At 43.8% G+C, this 27,764-nt stretch overlaps 2 protein-coding genes across 3 annotated transcripts in view; both read left to right on the top strand.

Moving 5' to 3' along the window:
- DISP2 (dispatched RND transporter family member 2) overlaps positions 1-16,063 on the top strand; it is a 43,093-nt gene extending 27,030 nt beyond the window's left edge. For both annotated transcript variants that reach the window (XM_077322905.1, XM_077322904.1), the window contains 7 exons: positions 3,276-3,728; positions 5,847-5,876; positions 7,321-7,444; positions 8,712-8,824; positions 9,640-9,758; positions 11,061-11,158; positions 11,962-16,063. In XM_077322905.1, the coding sequence (XP_077179020.1) occupies positions 3,276-3,728; positions 5,847-5,876; positions 7,321-7,444; positions 8,712-8,824; positions 9,640-9,758; positions 11,061-11,158; positions 11,962-15,363 (4,339 nt within the window). In that variant the 3' untranslated portion in view covers positions 15,364-16,063. The remainder of the gene's footprint in view (positions 1-3,275; positions 3,729-5,846; positions 5,877-7,320; positions 7,445-8,711; positions 8,825-9,639; positions 9,759-11,060; positions 11,159-11,961) is intronic.
- Positions 16,064-20,647: 4,584 nt separating this feature from the next.
- On the top strand, positions 20,648-27,209 carry KNSTRN (kinetochore localized astrin (SPAG5) binding protein). The gene is made up of 9 exons (XM_077322897.1): positions 20,648-20,735; positions 20,968-21,046; positions 23,566-23,695; positions 24,072-24,119; positions 24,538-24,637; positions 25,420-25,534; positions 25,871-25,926; positions 26,499-26,573; positions 26,858-27,209. The coding sequence occupies exons 2-9, from the start codon at positions 20,977-20,979 to the stop codon at positions 27,014-27,016; spliced, it is 753 nt and encodes a 250-aa protein (XP_077179012.1). The 5' UTR covers positions 20,648-20,735; positions 20,968-20,976; the 3' UTR covers positions 27,017-27,209.
- The last annotated feature ends 555 nt before the right edge of the window (positions 27,210-27,764 follow it).

Raw genomic sequence — 27,764 nt, 5'->3', positions numbered from 1 at the left:
CCAGTCAATCAATTCTGGGTACGGTGGACTTTGCAAACACCCCAAACCAGTTTTCCCCAGCTCAGTTCTTTAAAGAAGATTGTTCACTTGAACCACACACGCTTCCCCAGAGAGCCCCCCATGTCCTCAAACAACGGATGCATATATGTTGCCTTTGTCTTGTTCAATCTTCTCCTGCCTCCTTCTCAGCAAGTTTGGATTATGGAGTACATTTTATACTTCCTCCAAGGAGCTCAAAGCAACATACATTGTTTTCACCTCCTCCACTTCTGGTCAGAACAAGCCTTTTCTCTGAACTGGCCTAAGAAAAGGATAGGGGGATGACTAAGAGGCACATAAGCAACTGAATTGCAAAAATTAGAGCTCCTAGCTCCCACCTTCTCAATGCTCTCTGCATAGCCAAATCTCTCTCTTTTTTTCTCTCTTTGTTGCATCCAGCTGAGCTAGACAAAATGGAGCTGTCAGATCACTCCTTTGAAGCTGCAGGCTGCCATTGTTGTACGGTGGGGGGGGCAGTTCCATTCACACCACAGCCCCAACACTGTTGAATGCACAGCACAGCCAGAAGTGGAACTCACTGTGCACCCCCAGTCTCTTCTTGGTTGCTTTTTTTTGTTTGTTTGTTTTAGCTGCATCATCACCAGTGGATTAATGGATGAAAATATGTAGAACATTATGGCAGACTTGGGGTTTTTTAGAATACTGCATAAAGATTAAAGAGCCCTGTCATATTATCAGCTTTTCAGAAAAACTCCCGTAGTAATGTGCTGCTTCTAATACAAAGATACATAAATAGCTGTTAACACATAGAGCTGGTCATTCTGTTCAGCAGTGCTGGCTGTAACAAAAATACTTAATGAGCTGGAAAGCCAGTGCTAATTGGCTTAGCAGGCAGTTAATTGCCCTGCCATTTTGCTTAAACAAGTAGGTGTGAAACCACACTTGACAAACACAGATCTTCCACTTATTCTTTAGGGTTTTTATTCCTAACAGTTTGCACTCAAATGTGGGCTCTTTGCACTAGCACTTGAAAACAATTTCATTTTGATTTCACTTCTTAGAAGAAGTTGGGTCTTTTTCAAAGCCCACCTCCTTTTGCATGAGGATCTAGCATTTCTACCGACACCTGGTCCAACTATTGCCAGTTAGACAACTAGAAACTTGCATTTAGAAAAACAACATTGATTGTCAAAGAATTCTAGCAGAACTCCAAATGCCTTGGGGCCTAAATACAAATTATAGTGAGCAAGGTGTTATGCTTGTTTTATAGTGGCATCCTATTTCTATAAGTTTTTTTTCCAATGTATGACAACACAAACAGGCAATAAAACAAAATTCTATCCTTTCCTAACAATTCCTCAGTCACTACTGTCCTGGCTTATGGACTGTAAAGTTGCCAGTTGACATGCTTGCCAAGGAACTTTATATCTTGGTTCAGAAAAAGCCCTGGCTGACTTCTCCTCTTTTCCTTGCTATAGAGCGTCAACACATGTTGTCATATATATTATTATTATATTATTTTTTGCAGTATGGTATAGTACGTGTGGTGGTTAGAGTGTTGGAGAGGCCTAGACATGAATCTCCACTCTGCCCTAAAACCTTGCTGGGTGACTTGGGCCAGTCACAGACCTTTAGCCTGACCTGCCTCACAGGTTGTTGTGAAAATGGAGGAGGGTTAATAAAATGCGAGCCACTCAGAGCCCCCATTGAGGGGGGAAGGTGGGATATAAATGAGGCACATAAGTATTTTGAGGCAGCCCCCCCCCCAAATCAGAAGGCCAGTATGATCCAAATTCATAGGGCTTGGCTTGACCAATTAATAAACACCATGTCATCCTTGAGGTATAAAATTAAGCAGGTGTTTGCAGGGTAAATAGTTTGCTGCTTCCTGTCTTCTGAAGGCACTGTGAGGGAAAGAAGGAGTGAGAACGGGATGTTTGACTTGGCTACTAGTGTCCTACCTGTCCTCTGAACACTTGGCCACAGTGATCCATGCAACGGTCACCCCCAGAATGGATTTCTGCAACTCACTCTACACTGGTCTGCCTTTGTGTTGGATCAAGAAGCTTCAGCTGGTGCAAAATGCAGCTGCTACGATCCTCACAGGTACATATTGGAGGGCCCATAGCCTGTGCTGAGGCAGCTGCATTGGTTGCCAGTTATTTTCCGGATCCAGTTCAAGGTTTTGCTTTTGACCTTTAAGGCCTTATGTGGTCCGGGCCCAGCTTTTCTGAGAGACCGCCTGTCGACCCATGCCCCCCACAAGGCTTTACGCTCTGCGGGTACAAATCTATTGGTCGTCCCTGGCCCCAGAGAGGTGCGCCTGGCCTCGACCAAGGCCAGGGCTGTTTTTGTCCTGGCTCCGACCTGGTGGAATGAGCTCCCAGAGGAGCTGCGGGCCATGTGGGAGCTTCCAGCGTTCCACAGAGCCTGCAAAACCGCCAGGTCATTGGTTGAGGCCAGGCAGCAAGGAAGATCAGGGGCCCCCCTATAGGAGCAAACTGGGTACCAGTAGTGAATGCCAACAGCACCCTCTGTCTCCCTCCCCTCTAGAATGGGTTCTTTAGGGTCTGGTCTAGATAGGGGTTGTGTTTTTTTCCACCCCATCTTATTTTTAATGTGGGTAGTATATATGTGTATTGTTCTATTTTTATAGGTTTTTTATTGGGGGTTTTAAATGTTGTAACTCACCTTGAGCCTTTGGGGGGAGGCAAGTAATAAATCTAACAACAACAACAACAAATGAAAACTAAATTAAGCCTGCAGGAGTCCTTCATTTTTATGATTCAGCTTCCTAGAAAGTTGAGAACACACCTTTAAGGATGGCAGAACTGCTATGCTGATTTCCTTGCATTTTTCTGAAATCACAGTGATCTGGTAGTTTGAATTTTCTCCTGCAGACCAACCCAGCCACCCACCTGAAACTGTCCTGTCATACATTGCTTTGCAAACATGAGGGCTAGCAGCTTGCATCTTAAAGACTTAAAGCTGCATTACTGAAAAAAACACAATCAGGATCTTAAGAGAGCCCACAGTTTACCTGCCTGGAGTTAATGGGAGAAGAGCAGTTTGCCATTAAACTCTTCTCAATTCCACCTCTAATGTCAAACATGGACTGTCATTGTTAATTTTCCTTTAGCTCAATTTAGGCAAATTCAGGGATCCACCTCCAGTTTCCAAAGGCTCTCCCCTCTTACACTCTCACCACGTACAGGTGCAGTCCCTGAGGCTGGAAGTAGAGAATTCACACTAACTGCCTTGATTTCTTTTTGCAGAGAACAGATAAACCCAGAACCTTGTCAAAACTGTCTTAATGTGCCAGAGATCAGGAAGATGGAGCCGAGCCACAGCGGGGTTAACCGGGATGGAAGATGTCCGGTCCATCACTGCCCAATCGATACTTCCCCCAGCTCAGTGAGTTACTGTCGGCCCTCGTCCAGCCATAAGCATGCACCGATATCCACTCGATCCAATGGCCAAGTGCCATCTGGCTCCCAGGACATTTTCCAGCCTCACCTGTATTATCATTGTAACCAGCAAGAAGCCCAAAGTAGCTACGCCTTGCCCCCTCTGCCTGGGCATGGGGAGAGAGCGACACTGTGCTCCCATCGCTCCAGTGGGGATCTGTCATCCTCACCCCAGCGTGAGACCACTGAAAGCAGGTGGAAGCAATGGCCACAAGACCAGCAGCAGTTACGGCGGATGCAACACCACGTTGTAACAGTCAGGTAAGGCCAAATTTTGACAGCAAACAGAATGTCTCCTTGGACTTTTGTGGGGATGCAGGAGAGTGATATGATGCACTTCACCTGCTTTGTGGAGCAACATGTCTCAACATGCTGTACATGTAAGATGTATTAAACGTATACCTCCCATTGCAAAGTACCTGCAGATATACATGTATTCATTCATTCATTCATTCATTCATTCATTCATTCATTCAGGGAATCAGGAATTGTGGATGATGCCCTATTTGGTGTGCACTTTAATGGCAAATATGAGTGTGCAACCATATAACATACGAGATTCCCCTAAGAGTCATATATATGTGGCAAGTGGGTTTATAAACTCCTTTTAAAGCACATTCCCCCTTCATACCTTCTTCACAAGTATATATCTAAGAACAGCAGATACCTTAATTTGATTCTTAAACTGAATAACAAGCTGAAATTTTACCATCTTCAGTCCAGGTTTGGGGGTTTTTTTGGGGGGGAGGGTTAAACTTTTTAAGCCTTTAGCACACTCTTGGGAGTGAAACCTACCTCTCAACAACCATGAAAATATCTTGTCTGAAATATTTGTATAATATCTGTCTTGGAATAGGAGGTATACGATTTCAGCTGTCTCTGCAGTATGATGATGGGTTTTCTCTTCAAGGAGGAATTCTCAAATAAATTCCTCTACACTGAATCTGTTTGTAAAAATTCTAATTAATATTCTTCTCATTTGAAGTTTCTTTTTCCTAAAACTTCCAGTTTAGGAGGTGGCTGCATTTGGGGATTTAACACACACACAAGCATTTAGAATTTAGAAAACTAATATATAGCACCGCTGGGCTAAAATTCATCAGCAAGACTAACAATTCAAGGGGACCCTCCAGTACTTGCTTTTCTCTCCTTCCATGCACTGTGTAAGGAATTCCACTTCCAATGGCCACCCTTCTTCCTCATTTATTCAGACAGCGATGCTGATGCAGTGCTGTCTACATGGCCCAAAATGGCTTGTGATTCTGATTTTAAAAGATCACTAGATGTGCATTTCCAAACCCTATTCTGGTGACTTACAATCCACAGTCAAATCTGAATTGTGAGATGTGGCTGAGTTTTGAATTTGTGCAATATTTCATTCCCTCTCTAAAGTTAAAGGTCATAGTATATCCTTCAAGGCAAGATTGATGCTATATAGATCCCTTGCCCTCTTTGCTCCTGCCTATCTTGACCTTGAGACACCGCAATGATAGATCTCCATGGCCGCAGGCACTCATTCTTCTGTATAACAACCTTGTAGTTTACCTCATCTATGCAGAAGTTGAGCCTCTTGTGGCACAGAGTGGTAAGGCAGCAGAAATGCTGTCGGCAGCGATGTCCATGAGGTTGGGAGTTCGATCCCAGCAGCCGGCTCAAGGTTGACTCAGCCTTCCGTCCTTCCGAGATTGGGGGGGGGGGGGTAAAATGGTAATGACTGGGGAGGGCACTGGCAAGGCCACCCTGTATTGAGTCTGCCATGAAAACGCTGGAGGGCGTCACCCCAAGGGTCAGACATGGTGCTCGCACAGGGGATACCTTTTTATGCAGAAGTAAGAGCAATTGAGTTGATATAATTCAATATCAAGTAAGCAGTTGTACGCGACAGAATTTAAGGTATGACCCCTAAGGACCTCTGGCTGTTCTGCTGAGAAAACATCACAGTCAAAACCCTGGAAGAGCAGAGTAGCTAGAAATGGTATCTATCTCCATTGGAAGTTGCTGATTATTCTATGCACCTGCAAATCTGTAAAAAGAAATCCACATCGCCATCCACAGTCATAACCCAAATCAGTCCCCGGTTGTCAAATGGAGAAACAAATGGGAGGGGGGAAATCCATTCAGTTAATTGAAAAAGAAAGAAATGTCCTCTCAAGATGCTGCAGCTCAGGGGAAGGTTCAATCGACCTATTTAGCAGTGGCCCACAGGAAGTTAAGAGGGTAAATGAATCAAGTCTTCCGCTAGCTACAGTACTTTGGCTGGGGCTGCGTTCTGCTGCTCTGGTTTTGTGCTTTGCCTGCTCAGAAGGGGGAATGCTTTCATTATCAGAAACTCTGCTTGGTGTGAGACTAATAAGTGCATGAATGTCTTTCCCTCCACAGGCATGACAAAGCGTTCCGGATGCCAAAGAGGTAGGTGACGATCAATCACTTCCTGTCTTTCTAGCCCATTACCCTGTCTCCTCCTCATACTTTGCTACTAGGAAGGAGACAATGTATGGCTTTCAGTGACATCCCAGGCAGGCAAAGAGCTACTCCATTTTATTAATTTAATGCATTATTTACTTATAAAAATGATTTTATATGGCTATATTATAAACAAATACACAGTTCGTTAAAAAGCAACAGACTAACTTTTACCACACAAACTGCTGAGCAATTGTCATTTCCCGCCATAATTCCATAGGATTCATGGGGTGCAAAAAGAAGTTGTGTGTATATGTTATATGCTAAAATCTTTAATGTGTATCCAGTGCATTAAAAGCTAGAATGAGTAGAGGTGTTCTGATCAGGAAGACAAGAGTTCTGTCTCGCAAACCTTGGCTTCCATTCTGCTAAGCATGCTGCGTTGGGTTTTCAAGCTCACTGTGACTTCACCACTGTATGCTTCAGCTTCTTCATTGGCCTGATGATGTGTATTTGCTTCAGTACAAACTCCACTACCAATCTGCCTGCCTGACTTTCAGCTACAGCATCATATGGATGCTGAAAAGGAGAGTCAGCTGAAGGCAGGTGCTGCAGTGGTCATCAACAACCACCGTTTACTTTGTTAAATCAACCTTCTTCATATGTTACTGCCTTAGAATTACAGGTAGGGATTCCATCATAGAATTAAAAAAAACTGGAAAGGGACTAAAATACATAATGTAACCTGCCGTGAGCCGTCAGGGAGTGGTGGGCAATAAATCAAATAATAATAAAAACTATCCTTTGCACCATGGTGCCCCCAGACCTGATTTCCCCCTGACATCTCGTTGCTTTGGTCCCTCTATCCTCTTCTCAAATGCCTATTATCAAAACCTCCCCTAAGGTCCAACCACCCCCCTGCAAACATATCTATTCTTCTCCAGCATCAACACTGCCTGCTTCCTTCCCTGCACATATAAAAGTTGTCCATGTGGCAGCCATTTTGTTGTAAGAGCTACAACCAATTCTTAGCAATTCCTCAAAGTCCCATGGGTTCAACAAGGATGATGACCTCTGGCTCTCTCAGCCTCCCCTACCTCACAGGGTGTCTGTTGTGGGGAGAGGAAGGGGAAGGTGAATGTAAGCTGCTTTGAGACTCTTCTGGTAGAGAAAAGCAGCACATAAGAACCAACTCTTCTTCTTCTTCTAGAGCACCACAGAATTTCAGTTATTGCTCCTATACTAAAGCCAGGACTGTTGTGTACAAGTGCAAGGAAAGCAGACCTATCATGGGGTCTACTAATTCAGTGGATCACATCATTACTAGCCTTTTTCAAGGAAAATTTTAACTGGTAACACCAGAGGAAAGAAGTCTCAGTTATGCTTCATTTTTTTCCCCTACCGTGTCTCAAAAAAGGTTAAATTGGTGCTTTTCTCTTGCTCCTTCCAGTTTTTCTCAAGTGATCACAGAGTGGCCAGTTGCAGTCTTGCTTCTCTGTTCCGTGGCAGTGTTGATCTGTTCTTTGGTGGGTCTATTGGTAGGAAATTTGCCAGATTTCTCTGAGCCCTTAATGGTGAGTTCATGCAAATGATATGGACCTATCACAATTGATTGGAAGTTGTGACACTGCTAAGTTTCAGAACTGATCAGAAATGCTCACAGTTTACAAGTCATGTGTTTTCATTTATCTGAACCCTAGCATTTGGGAATTTTAACTTGGTTCATAAATGTCTGTATGTTCTAAGCTAGCGATCCCTAACCTGTGGGCTGCGGACCGCATGTGGTCCTTCGAGTAATTGGAGGTGGGCCCCGAAGGACGCCTCCCCCCCCCCCGGCCCTTTACAACACGCTTTGGGTGTCATTGTCTCCCATCACTCCCAGATGGGACTATCTCGTTGCAGAGAAACAAGCTCAGGGTTCCCATTGATTTGTCATTGTCATGAGTTAAAATTTCCAAGAAAATAAAATGTTCCTTATGTTCATTGTTGTGGCGTGTCTATCTTATTTTGAAGGGATGTTTAAACATTACCATAGCGATCAGAGAGCGTTAGGGCAGTGGTTGAGAGTAGAGAAGTAAACTACCCCTCCCCATCAGACCTCAGTAAAAGGCGATGAGTGGTCCCCAGCGTTGAGTGGTCCCCGGTGATAAAAAGGTTGGGGACCACTGTTCTAAGCTATCCCACTTCTTACCAAACCTCTTCCAGCAACAGCAATAGAGCAGTACAAAGGAGAGGATAGTCTTTTGAGTCTCCATTAGTTCCTTGTGCAAAGATCCCCAGAATCTGTAGTTTGACAGAACTTCTGAACCTTTTGTACAGACCAAGAATTCCTAGCAAGCATTACTGGAAGTTTTAAGGAAATGATCTCTAATAACTAAAAAGTCAGCTCCCAGGAATGCAAGGGGCAGCTGGCAGTTGACAGGGAAACATTTGGCCTGGAACTTTCAGCACTCGACCAAGCTTTCTCCAAAATTTTCTGGGTGAAAAGCTCAGAAAAGGTGAGTTCAACCCGAATCAAGATGGGGGAACTCACCTGTCTCTATCACATGACATGGTTGGCAAAATGGAGGGGGTTAGGCCAGCTATGCTCCTCTGTTGTCCCAATATCTATTTGATTAACTTGTATTATTTGGAACCTCGAACAGATCCACTCAGCTAATTTAGCATTAATTCTTCCCAAAGCCATCTCATTGCCATATGTTTGCATCTGAAACTTGTACATTTTGAGAATCAGGGCTAATTTGAAATGGCTCTATATTTCTGCTGTACCTGATGAGATGTGATAAAATAAAATATTCATGCTTAAAATCTGAAAACCATTTGTTTCTTCCATATAAACAGGGATTTGAACCACGAGACACTGACATAGGCAGAAAGCTCACAGTCTGGAGGAACATGAAAGGGCAGACAGGCAATAAAAAGACTCTATCACTATTTCCCTACACTGATAACAGGTATGATGGGTTTTTGTTTGTTTAAATCCCAGATCTCAAATTTCTGCAGTGAGATTGTGAAACAGATAATCAGATGCAAAACGTACTCCATCTGAGTCCAGTATAATATCACACAAGTGCATAGTGATGCAGCCAAATCCAGCTGTCCAACATGGGAAAATTCTAGTAGACAATATAATTGATCTAGACCAATGGCCCATTTATTTTTCTTGTACCAATTTTAAATGTTGTGGATTGCAACAACAGAAAAGGCGGTAAGAGGGAGGCCGTGGTAACACATAAAATAATTTTATTAAATTAATTCACTTCATTTACCGTATTTGCCGGCATATAAGGTGACTGGGCGTATAAGATGACCCCCCAACATTTCCACTCAAAATATAGAGTTTGTTACATTACATTACAGTACTATGGGCCTCTATGGGCAGCTATGTCTATCCCAACTGAAGTGCACCTGGCGTATAAGACGACCCCCCCACTTGGAGGCATGTTTTTCAGGGGGGAAAGGTATACGCCAGCAAATACTGTATATCTTTCTCCCCAATGGAGATCCCGAATAGTTTACATTGTTCTGCTGGTTTCTAATTTTTCCTTACAACAACACTGTGACGTACGTTAAGCTAAGTAAAAGTGACTGACTGGCCCAAGCTGCCATGATAGAGTGGGAATTCAGACAGGATTTCCCCAGATCCTAGTCCAACCACCATACTACCATGGACCTGGAAAGAAAGAGGCAAAACCTATTTCCTACCTATGAGCTGGGTAATGGTGTCACTCAGCAGAGCTGCATAAAGGACACTGTTTTCTTTCATTAGCTACAGGGACATGAATATGAACAGAGGGCAGAAGTTCATTCGAGGTGAACGAGAAGCCAGGATAAGGAGAATGGTGGAGCCAGACTATGAAAAGGAAGGTTTCTTCTGCGGCCCTCCCGGTAAATGATGTTTCAGATTAGGCCTCAACTGCATAATAAGAACAGAACGAGGGAAGTTTACTTAATACAGTGTAGCCACAATATCTTTCCCCTTATACATATCTAACAATATCTTCAGTTGGTATTATAAGTACATACATGGATTGTTTCCTATTTTACGAATAGGAACCCCTAGAAACCAGGGCTTTACAATAGAATGAAATTAGAGGGTAAGGAAGAAGGGACTGAGTAGCCAGTCTTAAAGATCCTTCTTATCCTCTATCATCAAAAAACTAGTTCATTCAACACAGATCCAAACCAGGCAGATTTTTAAATCAATCTATTTTACAGGAGGCCATAGATGGTTGTTTAAATAACAGTACCATCCTAAGCAGAGTTACAGCCCCGTAAATCCATTGAAGTCACTGGGCTTAGAAGGATGAGACTCAAGTCAGCGTTTGTTTTTACTTCTTCTGATTGACAGCAAAGCATTCTGCAGACAATCACTGAAATCAGTGGGTTTTTTCTTACATTTAACCTACTTGGCATCTAAATGCCGGCTGCACTTCTCATTTGGAGGTATTAATGGTGACTGTCCACACGCTCTGCAGCAGACTCTTGCTAACTTCAGTGGACCATGATAGGGGTTTCCTTTATTTCTGAGAGATGCTCTAGTAATTATCTGTTACACTTAAATGGCAGTGACATGCATTGTAATGTCGACTTGTGGCTGTTATGCAAAGTGCTTCTTGGGGAGCCTCAAGCACCAGTGCAAGCATGGAAACTATGCATCAGGAAGGACTCATATACTCATTAGCCCTCCATATGGCAACATTTGCTGAATTGTATCAGCCTTCAGCCCAATTTTATTAGTGGAATGTTAAACAGCTAATATCAATAGTAATATTCAAAATGTAATTGACCTGTCCAACAGAGCAGCCTCGTTCCTCCAGCCTTTATTGTTTGGAAAGCAATCTGGTTTTGTTTGGGACTTTTTGCTTTCTATAGAACTATTCTTTTTACTATCAGGGCCCAGAAAGGCTCAAGGGACTGCAGGTGAATGATAGCAAACGGACAAGGACATATTTAGTCATCCAGTGACCTATTTTCAAAAAGGATGCACAATGTTGTGTATTATTTTGGTCAGTTTAAATGATTTTACGGGGCTTTCTTTGGGGGATTCTCAAAGGATATTATAGAAGGACAAGACAGGCTCTCTCTAGTGCTCCTTTTTCACCTTCAAAATACATTGATTATTCCAAACAGTTTGTCAGATTGCTCTGCTCTTCCTTAACTGTATGTACACTGTTGTTCTGCCTACAGGGAAGAGCTATTCTCAGCTGGTATTTATGTCCACAACTGCTGGGAGCTTATGGAATTTGCAAGCAATACAATCCATGTGTCAGATGGAACAGGACAAGGTTAGTACATCTGGAGAGAATCTGTACAGTTAGTTCCCTGGATGACTTCATTTCAAGCTGACACTCCGAGGTATCAGAGAAATAATCCTGTTATTGTTTTATAGAAATCCATATGCATTAGGATTCTGCATCCTGCACTGATACAACATACTTCACTGACACTAAAGTAAGCACACGATTCATCTGCAACCAGAAATGCAAGACTGACAAAAGTACAAATTGAAAAAGGGAATATAATAAAACACACACACAACAATGCCATTAAAGAGCCAAACAGTGTCTCTAGTTGAAGTAGCAAAACATTTCAGTTCATTGGGCAAAAACTGAGTTAGGCTCAGTTCATTGGGCAAAATCTTAATTTGAAAACATCTATGACCCAACAGTGCTTACAGTTACAAAGAACTATAACTGATGAGATCTTTATTTGGTCCAGTACACAAGCTCTTGAGTTTCACTGAGTTATTATCCAGGGAAAACTATTGCTCAGTAGGACTGCAGTAATATGGAAACAACAGCAGGCCTTTGTATATAGAAGCAGCATCACCCCATTTCCACCAATCCTTACTATTGGCTCCAGAACAAGCAAGGTCATCCTCAGGGCTGCTTGCCAATCCCACCATTACTCCATTTTGCATTACACCATTACTGCATTTTGACAGAGGAAAGGATTCTTATAGCACTATATATACCCATGTAATGAGCCTACTGTCAAAGGATAAAGATAGTAATCAAAGGGTAAAGCAGATGGGTACAAAGTCCTTGAGCAGGCCTAATTAATGCTTTTATTTTTGTCCATTTTCCAGATCCGCTCTCATGCTCAGTTTGGGAACCTCTGTCAACGTTCTGAATCCAATGAGTGCTGTCCCAGTTGGTCTCTTGGAAACTATATTGCTGTCTTGTATAACCGGTCATCTTGCTTAGAGATTACCCACACTGATGTGTCCCAGACCCTCACCCTCCTTCGTTCTTGTGCTCCTGACTATCACAAGGGCATCCTTATGCCTTCATGCATTGGACCCAAGACAGAAAGAGAGAAACATGTGCAGTGTTCCAAAGTCCCAGAGAAATGCACTCGCTTCCCTTCTGTTTACCAGTTGCTTCATTTCTTAGTTGACCGAGATTTTCTCAGCCCGCAGACAGTGGGATATCAAGTGCCAACCCTGAAATACAGCCTGCTGTTTTTGCCTACCATGAAGGGAGACTCTATGATGGGGATCTACCTGAACAACCTTGAATCGTGGGATTTGTTTGATAATTACACATCCATCACCGGAATGGATCTGGGCCTTAAACAGAAATTATTCCAGCACTACCTTTTAGTAGATACTGTGTATCCAGTCCTGGCAATTCTAGCCATATTTCTATGCATGTTCTTTTATTTACGCTCAATCTTTATTACCTTGATTATGTTAATGATTGTCTTTGGTACCTTGATGGTTTCCTATTTCTTGTACAAGGTGGCCTTTAGATTTGCCTACTTCCCTTTTATAAACCTAACAGCAATTGTTATTCTGAGTAGTATTTGTGCCAACCACACCTTTGTCTTCTTTGACCTCTGGAACCTTAGCAAGAGCCAAAATCCATCTGCAGGGCTTCTGCAGTGGGTAAGACTAACCATGCACCACTTTGGCTATCTCATTATGGTTTCTTCCTTGACAACTGGTGCTGCTTTCTACACTAGCTACCTGAGCAACATCACTGCCATCCGCTGCTTTGCCATCTACATGGGCACTTCTGTCTTGGTGAACTTGGTATTCATGCTGACATGGTTTCCTTCATCGGTTGTGCTGTATGAACGATACATAGCAAGGAACTGCATTTATAAGCCAGAAGATTACTGGGATAACAGTGGGCATAAGAGTGTCATTCTGTCTTTCCATCACATCTTCAGGAGACTCCAGAATACCTGGTGCGAAACCTCCAAGCTATTATTTGAGAAAGTGCTTCCTTGTGGGGTCATAAAATTTCGTTATATCTGGATATGCTGGTTTGCTGCCTTGGCTATAGGTGGGGCTTATATTTCTTGTCTCAACCCTAGACTAAAACTTCCCACTCTTGAGATGTCATCTGTACAGGTATTCCGGTTGAGTCACCCATTTGAGAGATACGATGCTGAATATTGCAATGAATTCATGTTTGAAAGACTGGAACAAGGAGAAGACCTACACATGCCAATCACTATTGTATGGGGCGTACTCCCTATAGACAATGGGGATCATTTGAATCCCAAAAGCAATGGCACACTAGTGATGGATGCAACATTTACAGTCAACAGTCCTGACGCACAAAGGTGGCTGTTGGACTTTTGCCAAAAAGTGAAGAATCAGACTTTCTACTACTATGACCCAGAACAAAAGCCCTCTGTTTGTTTCATGGAGGAATTTCACCGCTGGATGGACAGCCGCCAGTGCTCTAAGCGGGATCATAGCTTCAACTTCTGCTGTAATCACTTCTTCCCATATGGAAGAGACGTCTTCCTTCATTGTATCAAGATGATGATAATGGAACAAAACAGAGGTGAGGATGAAACTTATGACCTCGGTCTCAGATTTGATGAACAAGGAAATTTAGTTGCTTTGGTATTACAGTTTCAAACTATTTACCACTACAGCTTCAACTACAGCGAGGCCAAACGTTTCTATGATGAAATTGGCCTCTGGGTAAAAGAGGAGATTCAGGCAGCCCCTATGGGGCTTCAGAATGGCTGGTTCACTAGTAAACTGGAACTTTATAACCTCCAGCACAGTGTTGACACAGAGACGATGGTCATGATGGGTTTGTCCATAGCTGTGTCTTTTGTGGTTCTGTTGCTCACTACCTGGAATGTCCTCCTTAGCATCTTCTCCATTATAGCCATCACAGGCACTGTTTTGGTTACTGTTGGGCTTCTGGTCCTTCTGGAATGGCCACTCAGTGCTGTGGAGTCCCTCTTTGTTTCAGCAGCAGTGGGTCTTTCCATAGACTTCACAGTGAACTACTGCATTTCCTACCACTTGTGTCCTCATTCAGATCGCCTGAATCGCGTGGCCTTCTCCTTGAAACAGATGAGCTGTGCCACCGTCATAGGGGCCTCTGCTCTGTTTGCAGCAGGCATCATCATGTTGCCTGCCACTGTGCTGGCGTATAGGAAGCTGGGCATTTTCCTGATGATGATCAAGTGTGTCAGCTGTGGATTCGCAAGCTTCTTCTTCCAGTCTCTGTGCTGCTTCTTTGGTCCAGAGAAAAACTGTGGTCAGATCCTTTGGCCTTGTGCTCACGCTCCCAAGGACTATTCTGATGACTCCAGTTCCAGAAGGACATTTGCTTGTGGGGGGAGTGGGAAGCAGAACCGACTGCAAAAAGGTGAAGAATCCAATTGTGTCAACGAGCAATATGAGCTCCAACCACTGGCCAGGAAGCTTAGTGACAGCTTTGATAACAGCACATCCACAAGCAAGTTATCTAACCGGCCATCTGTCCTGTCTGATGACATCCAGCTCCAAGAGAGTAGGGGCCCCAGAATGCACCTCCAGCCCTCCTTTGAAAGGGACAAGCAGAAGCCAGAGCAGCCAGAAGAACACCATGCAGCTCTCTGTCCATGGCCTGCCTTGCAAACATCTTCTCCTTACAAACCTGGCAGTAACTCAGGAACTCATTCAAAAAGTCATAGAAATGGGCTGTGCGGAGACTGCAGCTGTCAAAAGTACATCCCAAAGATGTGGGATCCTCTTCAGTCTACCAGCACAATAGATGATGGACTGCTTAATAAATCTCACTGTTCAAGCAACACTGATCCACACAAATCAGATTATACTTCAGAAACCAGTGATCTGCCAGAAGCTGAGATGTACGAACTTCACAGATGCCTCTATTCTACTGGCAGCTCTTTCAGTGTTCGGAATGTCTCCAGTGAGACCACCCTCAGTGACTTGGAGCCAAGCGTTAAACCTGTGGAGTCAGCTAGTTCTTGTCCGAGCCATTTAGACATCTCCGATTCTAGCTGTTCAACTGAGAGAGGTCAACTGAATGCCAAGCGAGACACCCTGAAGCTGGATCTGAGACAGACTGTCTTTGATACACCTGCATTAGTGTCCCATCAAAACAGCTGTCTGAGGAAAGCTCGGTTAGGAATAGGGGGAGAGGGTCCAGTTGTTTTGCCAAACAGCAAACCAGATATGCCCGATGTCTGGATCAAACGCTCGGGTGTACAAAACTCAGGATACTGAAGCTGAAACCTGAGACAAAACAAACACCGTTTGGGGAGCAAGGAAAACAAATGCGCTTTTGCACAGAGTGCAAAGCTGTCCTTGCTCTTTCCTGAACAGAGAACAAACCGTATTGTTACAGCAGTGAAAAGGACATACTTTTGCAAAGCCAGCAAATCTGATGGGGACTAAAACGATATGTCAATGCAGCCGTAGGTGTTTGACCTCCCAGGAGTCAGTGCCATATTCTAAACTATACCGGCAGAATCTTAAGCAACGGTTGTTTGTCATTCCCCTCTGGTACAATTTGTTTTCCTGGCAATTCAATGGAGGCGGAATGACTGGGGGAATGAATGATGACTTGTGGTAGATATTTAAAGACAGGAGGGAAATACTGTATTAACTAGCAATTGGTGCGGTGAGTCACTGTGCTACTGACAGACTGATCCTTGTCAACGGCACAAAAAGTTCTTTTATTAATCAAATCAGTTTTTACCATCTGTCATGCAATCTCCTTCAGAGAATTATATCAAAATGTTTTTTTTAATGAGCCTGGACATCTTAGAACCAAGAGGACTTACCCTGTGGTCTTTTAAAATAATGCTGCCGTCCGGCTCACCCTTGAAATGGAATTTATCTCCAGATCAGAAGCGACCCTGCATGTAGAGACAGGCTACTTCTTATTCTTTTTTCCCATTGTCAGTGTGTTTAATGTTCAGTGCAGTTTTTGTTTGTTTTTTTCTTTTCTGGAGAGAACAAGTCATCTCACTTTCTGACATGGGTAGTGCATACTTTGCTTTAGCCACTAGTTCTCGCACAACACATTTCATTCAATGCTGTACAAAATATGTTTTAAGAACGCATATTTATGGAACTCTGCAATTTAATTTTCCCCTCCTACCATATTACATCACCTCTCCCTTCCCCAGCACCATACTTTTACACCATCCTGTTAAACTGTTATCCCAGCATAATAAACACCATGTTTCATAAACTGGTCCAATGCTTCCTGCTGTCACAATGAATGCCATTATTTACATTCTTTATTATTGAATCATAGAGTTGGAAGGGACCTCCAGGGTCATTTAGCTCAACCCCCTGAAGAATGCAGAACTCACAACTACCTACCCGCCCACAGAGACCCCACCACAATGCCCAGATTATGACTCCCTCAAAAAAATAATTAAAAAAACAGAATCCCTGGCCAGTCTAGCCTGGAAAAAATTCACCTTTCAACCTCACAGTGGCATTTCCCTGGGCATGTAAGAAAGGGCCACAAGAGCCAAGCGTCAACACAATCCTTTCTGCCAACCCACTCAAATGCTGCCTAAATTCCCAGAATCAGCATTTCTGTCAATGGCTATCTAGCCTCTGGTTAGAAAATTTCCAAAGGAGAACCCATTACCTCCAGAAGAAACCTGTTCCAATAAGGAACTACTCTGTCAAGAACGTCTTCCAGATGTTTAGCCAAAAATTATTTTGAATTAATTTCAACCCATTGGTTTTGGTCCAATCCTCTTAGGTGACAGAAGGCAACTCTGCTCCATCCTTTATATCCGTGGTTCCCATTTTTGGGGGGGCTGTGCCCCCCTTGGCTCCCAGGGCACACACACACTTATGAACACATATCTGTTTCCTGTGGTAGGTCTACTGCAAATTCAGTGTTGAGAGCCAGTTTAGTGTAGTGGTTAGGAGTGCGGACTTCTAATCTGGCATGGCAGGTTCGATTCTGCGCTCCCCCACATGCAGCCAGCTGGGTGACCTTGGGCTCACCACGGCACTGACTGTTCTGACCAAGCAGTGATATCAGGGCTCTCTCAGCCTCACCCACTTCACAGGATGTCTGTTGTGGGGAGAGGAAAGGGAAGGCGAATGTAAGCTGCTTTGAGACTCCTTCGGGTATAGGAAAGCGGCATATAAGAGCCAACTCTTCTTCTCTTCTTCATATTTTATTATGGAAAAACATATAAGTCTTTTGTAAAACCCACTTTGGGTCCTTATTGGGGAGAAAGACAGATGGCGGGAAGGAGGGAGAGACAGACAAGCAACGGCCAGGAGCAAGCATCTTCTGAAGCTGCCATTTTCTTCAGAAAGTTAAGCAGGGTTGGTCCTGATCAGCACTGGAATGGGAGACCACCACGAAAGTCCAGAGTCGCTATTACCCAGAGACAGGCAATGGCAAGCCACCTTGCCTAGGAAAATGCAGACTTAGCAGGCAGAGCCAGACTGCTGCCCTACTACTGCTTCAAGTGTCCTCAGCGCCTCTCCCCTGCCCAATCATTCTACCCACCCCCAGGGGGAGCATACTGCCCACTTTGGGAACCCCTGCTCTATATGAAGTGACCAAGGAAATGCCACTTAGCATTCATATAGTTCTCTTCCTAAAGGTGCAAGGATACCACCACAGCATTCCTTGCAGCAGCCTGGTAAAATCAGTCAGGACCATAGAATATAATCTTGCCTCTTGCCTAAAATCCTCTGCAAAAACAGATTTTAAGCAAGAGAGGAAAGATTCCCTATGCACTGAAAATTAATCCAAATCCTGCACGACTCTGTCTTCTTACATTGTTCACGATACTGGAAGTCTGCCATGGTTACCCTGCAGGAACATTATCATTAAGCCTCTTTCCTTAATATCATCTTTAACATTAAATTCAGATTAAAGATGTGCAACACACAACCAACAAAGCAATTTTGCTTGGTGTGGGATTAGCAAGAAAACCAGGAGAACTGGAGTTAAATTTAAAGCTGGTTTTCAGCTGTCACTTTAGTTGCAGAAGAAAATGGAAGCAGAACTCTGAAGTGCCTAGTACAAAAGAGCAACTGGGGTACAATCATACACACCTTCCATTTTAAGTAAGTCATTCAAAATAAATGGTCACATGGTTCATGAGCCTATGAGAGCCACAACATAAAGCCTTGCATCACTCATCAGGCCCATACACTTGCAAGAAAATATAACTGAAAACACAACTACTTGGATCACACCCTTGTATCTCGCTCCTGCAGACAGTCTTGGCACAAAGCATGGCTTCTGGAGAAGGGCCTAGTGGTAAGAGGGTCTGTTTTACATGTATCAGATCTTGAATCCAGTGCCTGGCAACTCCAGATACAACAATCATAGTAAGTTACATGAAAGACCTCTGCCAAACAACCCTGGACAGCACAATACTCATCGTAATACACCAGAAATCTGACTATCATACAGCTGATCTGTGTGTTCAAAAGGGTTAGCTCCATGCCTTGCATCAACCATTTATGCACTGGAGATTTCATGCCGGGCTGCAGGCTGGAGTTTTAGTTGTGGCAGGTTGCCCCACCTCTTCCTGCACCCACACGGGGGAGCATTTGGCCTGGTGTACCTCATGCACCCCTGTTCTGTGCTCCTGACAGAGGGGTGGGGCAGTGAAGGTCCCAGTGCATAAACGGTCATCAAGGCACCAAGGTGTGCCTACCTTCCCCCCCCCCCCCATCAGATCTTGGGAGGACAGTGTAATATATGACTAAAATGGTGAGTCTTCAGTTTGGGAGTTTACCTGTTACTGTTATTCATTTTTTTTTAAATCCTGCTGATTATTAAAAAACAAAAGAGCACCCATTCTCCACAATGCAATATGGCCCCCTGGCACATTTGAAGGGGGCTACAAACTGAAAAATGAGAGAAGGGGATCCCAAAGGGTTTATGGAGAGCCTTGATAACTGAAACAATGAAATGTTCTTTTTGTCACAAATGATGTCATTAATTGCTATAATTAGCAAGGGAAAGAAAAAGAAATCATGCAATTCCTTTGTGGGTGTCTGAATTAATGCATTTAAAAAAAACATGAATACACATGCTTTTCTTGGTCAAATGTTCCAGAAATCTGTGTCACGTACACATTTTATTTTATTTATTTATTATATTTATATACCACCCTCCCCGGAGGCTCAGGGTGGTTTACATAAGAAAGAACAATACATAAAACAGTCTATAAACATGTGAATAACCTTACAATAATATAGCATAAGACAAGGTATTCTTAGCTTAGGCCTTTTTTATGGCCAGCCTACTGGAGGTAGCCCTGGAACCAGGGCCAATGACTGGGCTAGAAAAGTCTACATCTCCCTTTCTCCCTGGAAGATCATGCATCCAACCCTGCTGCTGCTAAGGTGGAGTCCAAGTCTAAACAGACATGAGAGATTTTATCCACAAAGTGCTTAGCAAAATAATTGCAGAGGGTTGCAAAGCAGTCCATCCACTGGCCAGGACCCAATAGGCCCCCAAGCACCAAGAAGAGTTCTGCAGGTCTACACTGTGGATGTAGTTAGTAGTGTGGTAAACTACTGCTTCTTTGGTGCCCCAGGCAGCATGACAAACAGAAGTTCTACTAATGGATTTTTCTTCAGCTGAACACTATTTTTAAATGAAGTTAGCAATGTGAGCTATCAAACAAGAAATGGCAATGTCCAGGGGGGGAGTCAACATCCCACTGCCCACCTTTTAACATGAGAGTAAACCATAACATAGAGCCTCTTGTGGCGCAGAGTGGTAAGGCAGTAGACATGGAGTCTGAAAGCTCTGTTCATGAGGCTGGGAGTTCGATCCCAGCAGCCGGCTCAAGGTTGACTCAGCCTTCCATCCTTCCGAGGTCGGTAAAATGAGTACCCAGCTTGCTGGGGGGTAAACGGTAATGACTGGGGAAGGCACTGGCAAACCACCCCGTATTGAGTCTGCCATGAAAACGCTGGAGGGCGTCACCCCAAGGGTCAGACATGACCCGGTGCTTGCACAGGGGATACCTTTACCTTTAAACCTTATTAAACTTACTTGGTCTATCTCCACCGGGAGGTTCAAAGCAAACTGCAATACGGTAGACGAAGCAACAAGAACCGTATAAGACCTACAACGATCCGTGCAATAAAACAGAGCCACAAAACTAGCACATTCCCGGGCGAGAACAAGAGACCGCCTTCCTCAGCCAGCGCTACAAACCACACTCCCTCTCCCTCCGCCAAGGGACCCGCCTGAGCCGAGGGGGATTCCCCGGGAGCCACTGCGCATTTTTCCGGCCACCTCCTAACATCATCCCGGACCCCCGAATTCAGACTTTCCATTCCGGAGTGGAACCAAACTTCGCCCGGTCCCAGCCGACCGGCTTCGCTTTTCAATCCTGCGCGTGCGCTACTCTGCCAGTCTGACGCATGTGCGTTGGGGGAGGACGGCCGGGGAATATTTACCGCATGCGCACGAAGCTACTTCCGCGGCTGATTGAGGGGAGGTCGTGGGGGCGTGTCTGTTTTAAACTGCGGCGGGAAACGACTGCGCAGCTGCTGCTCGGGGGCGGGCGAGGCGCGTGAGTGAGACTGTCCCGGGCTTCTTCCCCTTTGGGTGCCAGAGGCACTGGGGCGGCGTGGTTGGTTTGGTCCCCTTGTTGGAACCCCTGCCTTTAAAAGCCCTTCCCTTCGCTGGCGGGAAGGGGGACTGCCGGGAGTCCGATGGGAAGGCACCTGCGGTGAAGGGGGCGAAGTGTAGTTCCTTTCCTCTTCCACCACCCTACCCCACCCTGAAGTAGCCTCCTTCAATTCTCTGTGTGTTTCATGACCTATAATGGCTGTTGCAGTCCTCCCTTCTTTCCTTCCTTTTAGGCTTTAAACATGTGCTGTGAGAAATCAAGGATTCCGGTCTTCAGTTTCCATGATCCCAAATTCATCCATGTGCCTGAAGGTCTGTTAACCTGTTACGATCATTACTGTACTTCTGTGGTGTAGCACTCTTTCCTGCCTTGCAAGCCCTTTTCTTTACACGACTTCTTCATGGATTTAGCTGAATAGCTGAGGGAGTCACGATTCTCTTAGAGAGGATCACGCAGCTGTTTGCCTTGAGTGAGGAAAAAGAAGAGCTTTTCTCTACCGGAAGGAGTCTCAGAGTGACTCACATTCACCTTTCCTCTCCCCACAACAGACACCCTGTGGGGTGGGTGAGGCTGAGAGAGCCCTGATATCACTGCTCGGTCAGAACAGTTTTATCAGTGCCGTGGCGAGCCCAGGGTCACCCAGCTGGTTGCATGTGGGGGAGCGTGGAATCAAACCCAGAGGTAGTGGTAGCTCAGGGAGACCCAGATCGGAATCCCTCCCCCCACCCTGCTACCATGGAAACTCACTGGGTGAACATGAGCCCCTAGCCTCGTCGACCTTACAGAATTGTGAGGATAGGATGGAGAAAAGTAGGGCAATAAGGGCTCTTCTGGGTTCCCAGTAGACAGAAAAGCAGAGTTTAAATGATGCAAATAGATTAAAATGCTGTGAATTTGACCACTGTACCCAGTGAAATCACATCTTGGTTTTCCTGTAGCTGATACAGAGTAGTGTTGTCCTCATGTTTGTTTGAACTAAATCAAAAGGAATTCCCACAGAGCTGTGTAGATTGATGACATGCAAGTTATCCCAATACCTCTTAAACAAGTCAACGATTCAAAAAGGCTTCCACGCTCCCTTTTGATATTGGACTCTTAATCCACTGTACTTTGTTGATGCCCATTGGAAAAGTTAGCTAATAGAACCCTGAGCATACAAGCTAAGCTGCACAAGGAAAGGTGAACCCGAGTCCAAGGGGACATTGACCAACCTGGCATCCTTTCCTGATAGCATTACTGGTGACAAGTATGTCTCCTGTTTGGTGAGATCCAGTGGGCAGATTTTTGCTTCGTTTGGGATTTAAACAAAGTGCAAAATTAATTTGAAAACCAGATAGAACTTTTCAGCATCAAAAGCAATATTCTATAGGGCATTACTCATTCAATCTTTCCTCATATTCATTGTATGATATGTGCTCATATAATTACATTACATGACAGTGCTCATGTCTCTCCATATGGACTGTTGCCAGTTTGCACTGTGTGAGCTACTTTGAGTCTCAGTGAGAAAGGTGGACAATAAATTCAGTAAATAACTTAATAATAAACATTGGGGGTATCTTTTAACTGCTACAGAAATAATGTGTTTTATATAGGGATAAGAGCCAGGTGCTGGTTGTTTGGGTGCCGGGCTGCAGGCTGCTTCAGACTTGCTTGAAGTAACTGACAACAATAAAGAAAAATGAAACAAGCACTAAAAGCAAGCAGAACAAATCATCCACCTTAAAACCGATAAGCCATGTCAATAAAAGCAGCCAATCAAAGCAACCTAGGACATACCAGCACAAAAAATAGAACTGCTTAAAATGCCATTGATAAACATTCTTCAGGCTAGGAGCAGACCATAAAATATATTTTTTTAATGGAACACTTAACAAAAACCTCTAGTTGCAAACTCCTAATTCTGAGAAAAGTAGGGAACAGGGGAACAAACAAAGGCGGAAGAATAAAAGGAAAACCGGGTCTTGAGCTGCATTTCAAGTGTGATGTTCCTCTGGGATGACGAATGGAGGCAGAAGATGGCAGAACACACCAGAGGCAATGGACTTGCACGAACTAACAGAATGAAGGGGGGATTAGGGGATCTCTGAGGCAAGAAAATGCAAGTACTTGGAAGGATGGAGGAGAAGCTGAAAACAAATGTGATGCTGGGAAGTAGAGTCAGTGAACTAGAAAGAAGAACTGGAAGGTGCTTTGCCGTTGCAAAATAGGAATTATCCAAGTAGTTGTAGCAAACGGAAAATAGGAAACAAAGGGAAAACTCCAGGGTTGGGGGTTTCCCAATATATTTCCTCTCCTGAGGGTTTTTTTTGTTTGTTAGCTAATTTTGCCTGCTGTTTGATCATGGAAGTGATCTCAAACTATGTCTCACAAAAAACAGACTCCGGAATGTTGCCCATCCTCATTTTTTATCTGTTTCTTTCTCTGTTGGCTCTGCTTTGTTCATTTCCCCTCAACGTGCAGTTTTGGAGTTCTTATGATGCTTTAGTCCAGGGGTAGTCAACCTGTGGTCCTGCAGATGTCCATGGACTACAATTCCCATGAGCCCCTGCCAGCATTTGCTGGCAGGGGCTCATGGGAACTGTAGTCCATGGACATCTGGAGGACCACAGGTTGACTACCCCTGTAGTCCATCTTCCTTTCATTCAAACAGTTACTGAGTCCTGCCTTTTCCATTTGTTGACTGGTGCTTCTAAACCTTGTCCCAATTTGATCACTGCAGCATGCTCTCAGGGTCCTCTCAGTCTCCCCTCCAGGCTCATGTTTCTGCAAGGACTTCTAGAAAGCCTCACGTGTGAAATTCACTTTTCTTTCTGTGCCTTATTTGCAGAGCGACAGCCATTACTTCCTTCAAAAAGATATCTCAACAGAACTGCCAACCTAGAGCCCCGCAGAGATCGTGCTTTTGTGTTTGGAGCAAAGGCTCCAGAAAATATTGCCTTCAAAGGGGCAACTCAAGGGTAAAGTGGAAGATTATGTCTATCGACACTGTTACAGCATTGAGCCTTGAAATGTTAGATTTGATTAAATGTCTCGAGGTGTGCTGGGGCCTTTTTATTTTCAATAATCCTGAAATATCAGACAATGTGGTATCGTGGTTAAGAGTGCTGGACTAAGTTCCGTCTGCAAAGTGGCCCTGTGCTGCAGAACCTTGCTGGGTAACTCTAGACCGGTTCCTTTCAGGCTGCTGCAAGGATAAAATGAGAACAAGAGTTTGAGCTCCTCGCAGAACCCAGTGGGGGAAATGCATGAAATAAGCAGCCATGTTTAGAATGGAATAGCTGGCTTTGTTTTTTGTTAATCCTCATACAATATTAATATCCTACTCCTGTTAAGGGTGACGAAGATAGTACCACCACCCCCTAAGAAAGCAACTGTACAATGGTGAGTACCTGTTTTGTGCATCCATTTCTCCTCTTCCTCCACTTAATATGGCTGTATTAATATGGCACGTATTAAAATACAGTCTTAATTAGGAAAATACACTCCTTTACAAACATCATAGTATTAAAGCTAACCCCAAACCAGATGCTAAACCCTGTTACATTAGAGATCACATATAGACCTCTGGCGGTGCAGACCATTTGGATAATATGTCTGCTGTTGATACACGCTTGAAGCTTCATGAGCAGTAAATAGTGGTTAAGCCTCTAAAATGGATACTGATCTGACCCTCATGCAGGAAGGGTGGGATAAAAATGTGACATGTTGAGACATCCCTTATCTGCTGGAAATATCAGTCTGAATGTTGTACCGAGAGCCTGTCCTCTGTGATGCATTTGTGATATGTTTAATTCTGTAGCCCGGCAAGCAGATACAAGCGGGAAGCAGAGCTCAAGAGCAAGAATAAGATCTTGGAGGCTGCCAGAAGTGAAATATTGGCTAAGTTGGAAAGGACAGAGGTAGGGAGTCTCCTTGACTCTGGTTAGCATAAGATGGCATGTATGGTATTGGAAGCTTCTCACCACCCCAACCTAGAGGAATATTGGGAAATACAAGCAGGTTTTGGTTCTACATGTGCTCAATGAAATAATAGCCCAGGCTCAACTTGGTAGTACAGAATTATCCAATTAGATTCCCTAAAGAGCGTTTTATATCAGATGGTTCTTCAAAAGGTAACTCTTTTACAAGGGGGTTCAGTAGGAGCCAAATTATGTTGATGACAAATGAGTTATCCAATGTGTGGGAAGGGGTTATATTGTGTGGAGGAGGAGGAGGAGGAGATACTGGAGCACAAGAGGCCAAGGGAGCTGACTGTTTCAAAGGTGTAAAATGAGATGAATGCACTACCAGCTTGCACAGGCTTCCAACATTGTTTTTGTTCAAATATAGTTAATGGTTTGCGAAAGATTTCTATATGTGTTCTTAAGCTTTGATGGAAAAGTTGACTCTGTTGTCCTGGTATGTTGTAGTTGCTAGACTGTCAGGGAGATCAGGTATGAATCTTGCCTCTGCCATGGCAACTCGCTGTGTGACCAAGGGCCAGTTGTGACTTCAACTGAACCCACCACACAGCATTGTTGTGAGAGTAAATTGGAGCAATGAGTTAATGGTGCAGGCCCTCTAGGCCTTCATTGCAGAGAAAGGCAAGGTATAAATTGTGCAGTTCCTTCTCTAGCTGAAGGGAGTTCTTTGTATGCTTAGCAAATCACGGGCAGCTGAGGGTTGGTCTTTGTGCTTTCAGGGCACTGCAAAGGAGTTGAAGGAGCAGTGTGTGTGTCTACAAAAGGAAAACCAGGAGCTGAAGCAGTTTCAGAAATGCTGCATGTTTGTTCTGGAAATGTGCAACTGTCTCTCAGGTAACTGTTCAGGACAGCCAGTTCTGGGCTCCCAGGATTGTACAACAGGCTTCTACATTCTGTCCATTGCCTCTTCCCTTTCTACACACTTCTCAACTGCCTGGGAGAAAGATGGGTTTGTAACTGTTTTAAATAAACTCTTTAAAGGTGGCTGCTCTGATAAAAGAGGGGCTAGTCTTCAGAGCAGGTGGAAGGAACAAAGGAAATGTCTAGAACTATTTTGCAGTGAGTTAAAACACCAGCCAAGGATTGTTCAACGATACCAGTCAATAGACCTGAAATGTATGGCTGTTATGCATCTTGGAACTACATGAAACAGTTGTGTGTCTAATGCAGGTGACACGCTTTTGGAAAAGGAAGAGACGACAAAGGAAAAACAGGCTGAGATGATGGTAAGTCTGTACCTGCTTTCCTTTCCATCACTGATGTATAGCATAAAGTTACACATGTGCATACCTTGTTTCTTCCTGCCGATAAATGTTCTGCAAATCATTATTAGCTCTCATGTAACTGAGAAGCTATATATTGAACCCGTCAAACTTGCATGGAACAGAACCTGGCTTAAAATGTCATTGCTGCTCTTCATTCCACAGGAGTAGCTACATTCGTCTCTCGTAGAAAACTAAATCCAGTAGCAACTTGAAGACTAAAAGCAGAATAAGATTTCCAGAATAAGATTTGATTAGTCACAGCTTACCTCAGATGCACAGGGCATCCTTCCAAAGCAGTAATATTGATATGATGAAATTTAGCTGATGAGACAGACATTCCTATGCACCAGAAGAACTGAGCTCTGCCTCACACACACAAAAATTAAGCTGGAATAAATGTAATGTTTATTTTATTTACTATGGTATTTCTAAACTATTTCTAAACTATATTCTAAATATATTCCAAAAATATATTTATAAACTTGGTGTGCTTCAGGATCCCGGTTTCACTTCTAGTATTGCTTTCTTTTCAGGTTTTGACTGAGAAACTTAATGCTCACCTGGAGCTGTTCTGCAGAATGGCTAAAGAGCAGAAAGAGCATATCCAAGTAAAATTAAAACTATTTTATTCCTTCCCCTGGCTAGTCTAAATTTCCATTCAAGCATACTAGAGATCTTGTGTCAGCCTTTATCTTTCCATCTGATGGGATTTCCAATCTTCAGAATTAAACTAGCTACTTTGATATAACTACAATACCTCCTTCCTGAAGGGAGATTTATTTGGCAAGAATTTAATTAATTGCCCTTTGGCAGCAGGCTAGCAAAATGAATTTGTAGTCACTAACAGTGAAAGCCCATTTTACTTTAACTGCATTTTTTGTTTTCCCCGTAGACTGCAAAGATGACTTGGAAGCAGGTGGAGGAAGAGCAAGTCCACTTCAGAGAGAAGCAGCAGTGTTTTAGAAGAGAAATGGAAGAATTTGCTGCTATCTTGGATCAAGATGACTTTGTGACAGCAGAAGTAGAAACACCTGTTCTTACCCTGCTCTAACTTTCAATCTCAAAATGGGCTTGAGTGCACTGGGAATCAAGGAACCTAGAACTTTAATCTCGGGAGCTGATATCACCATTGCTTCTCTGTGTCCTGATGTTTATGTTTCTATTTTTGTTCATGTTTGGGTCTTTTGTATGGAAGTTGGGTGTGTTACCTTAATAAATGTTGGCTTTGTACAGTTGTGCAGCAATTCTATATTTTCAGACATTTCATTTAGTGTGCAAAAATGGGAGCAGGGAGGACTCCACTAGCAGGATACTGCAGCAGGCAAGCTTAGCTTATGCTGGGAAAATGATCAAATATCACAGAATCATAGAATAATAAGGAGTTGGAAGGGACCTCATGGGTCATTTAGTCCAACCCCCTGCACTATGCAGGACACTCAAACCTTATTGCTCACCCACTGTAACCTGCCACCCCCTTGAGCCTTCACAGAATCAGTCTCTCCATCAGATGCTGATTCTGTGAAGGCTTAAGGGGGGGTGGCAGGTTACAGTGGATGAGCATGAGATAATCAACAAAAGTGTTCAATAAATAGGGGCAATGTTAGAAATTTAACAGGAGTGTGGTGTTTGTGTGTGTGTAACTGTTCTGGTGATGACTAGCAGAATGGCCACACAAGACCTCTACTGTACAGAGCTTATATGATTTAGTTAAGCCCTGGCTTATTATATAGTCATTGGATCATAGAGTTGGAAGGGGTATTCAGGTCATCTAGTCCAACCCTCCTGCAGAATGCAGGAAA

Source organism: Paroedura picta, chromosome 2 (assembly GCF_049243985.1).
Source record: "Paroedura picta isolate Pp20150507F chromosome 2, Ppicta_v3.0, whole genome shotgun sequence".
NCBI classification, from domain to species: Eukaryota; Metazoa; Chordata; class Lepidosauria; order Squamata; family Gekkonidae; genus Paroedura; species Paroedura picta.
This window is presented reverse-complemented; position numbering and strand designations above follow the sequence as displayed.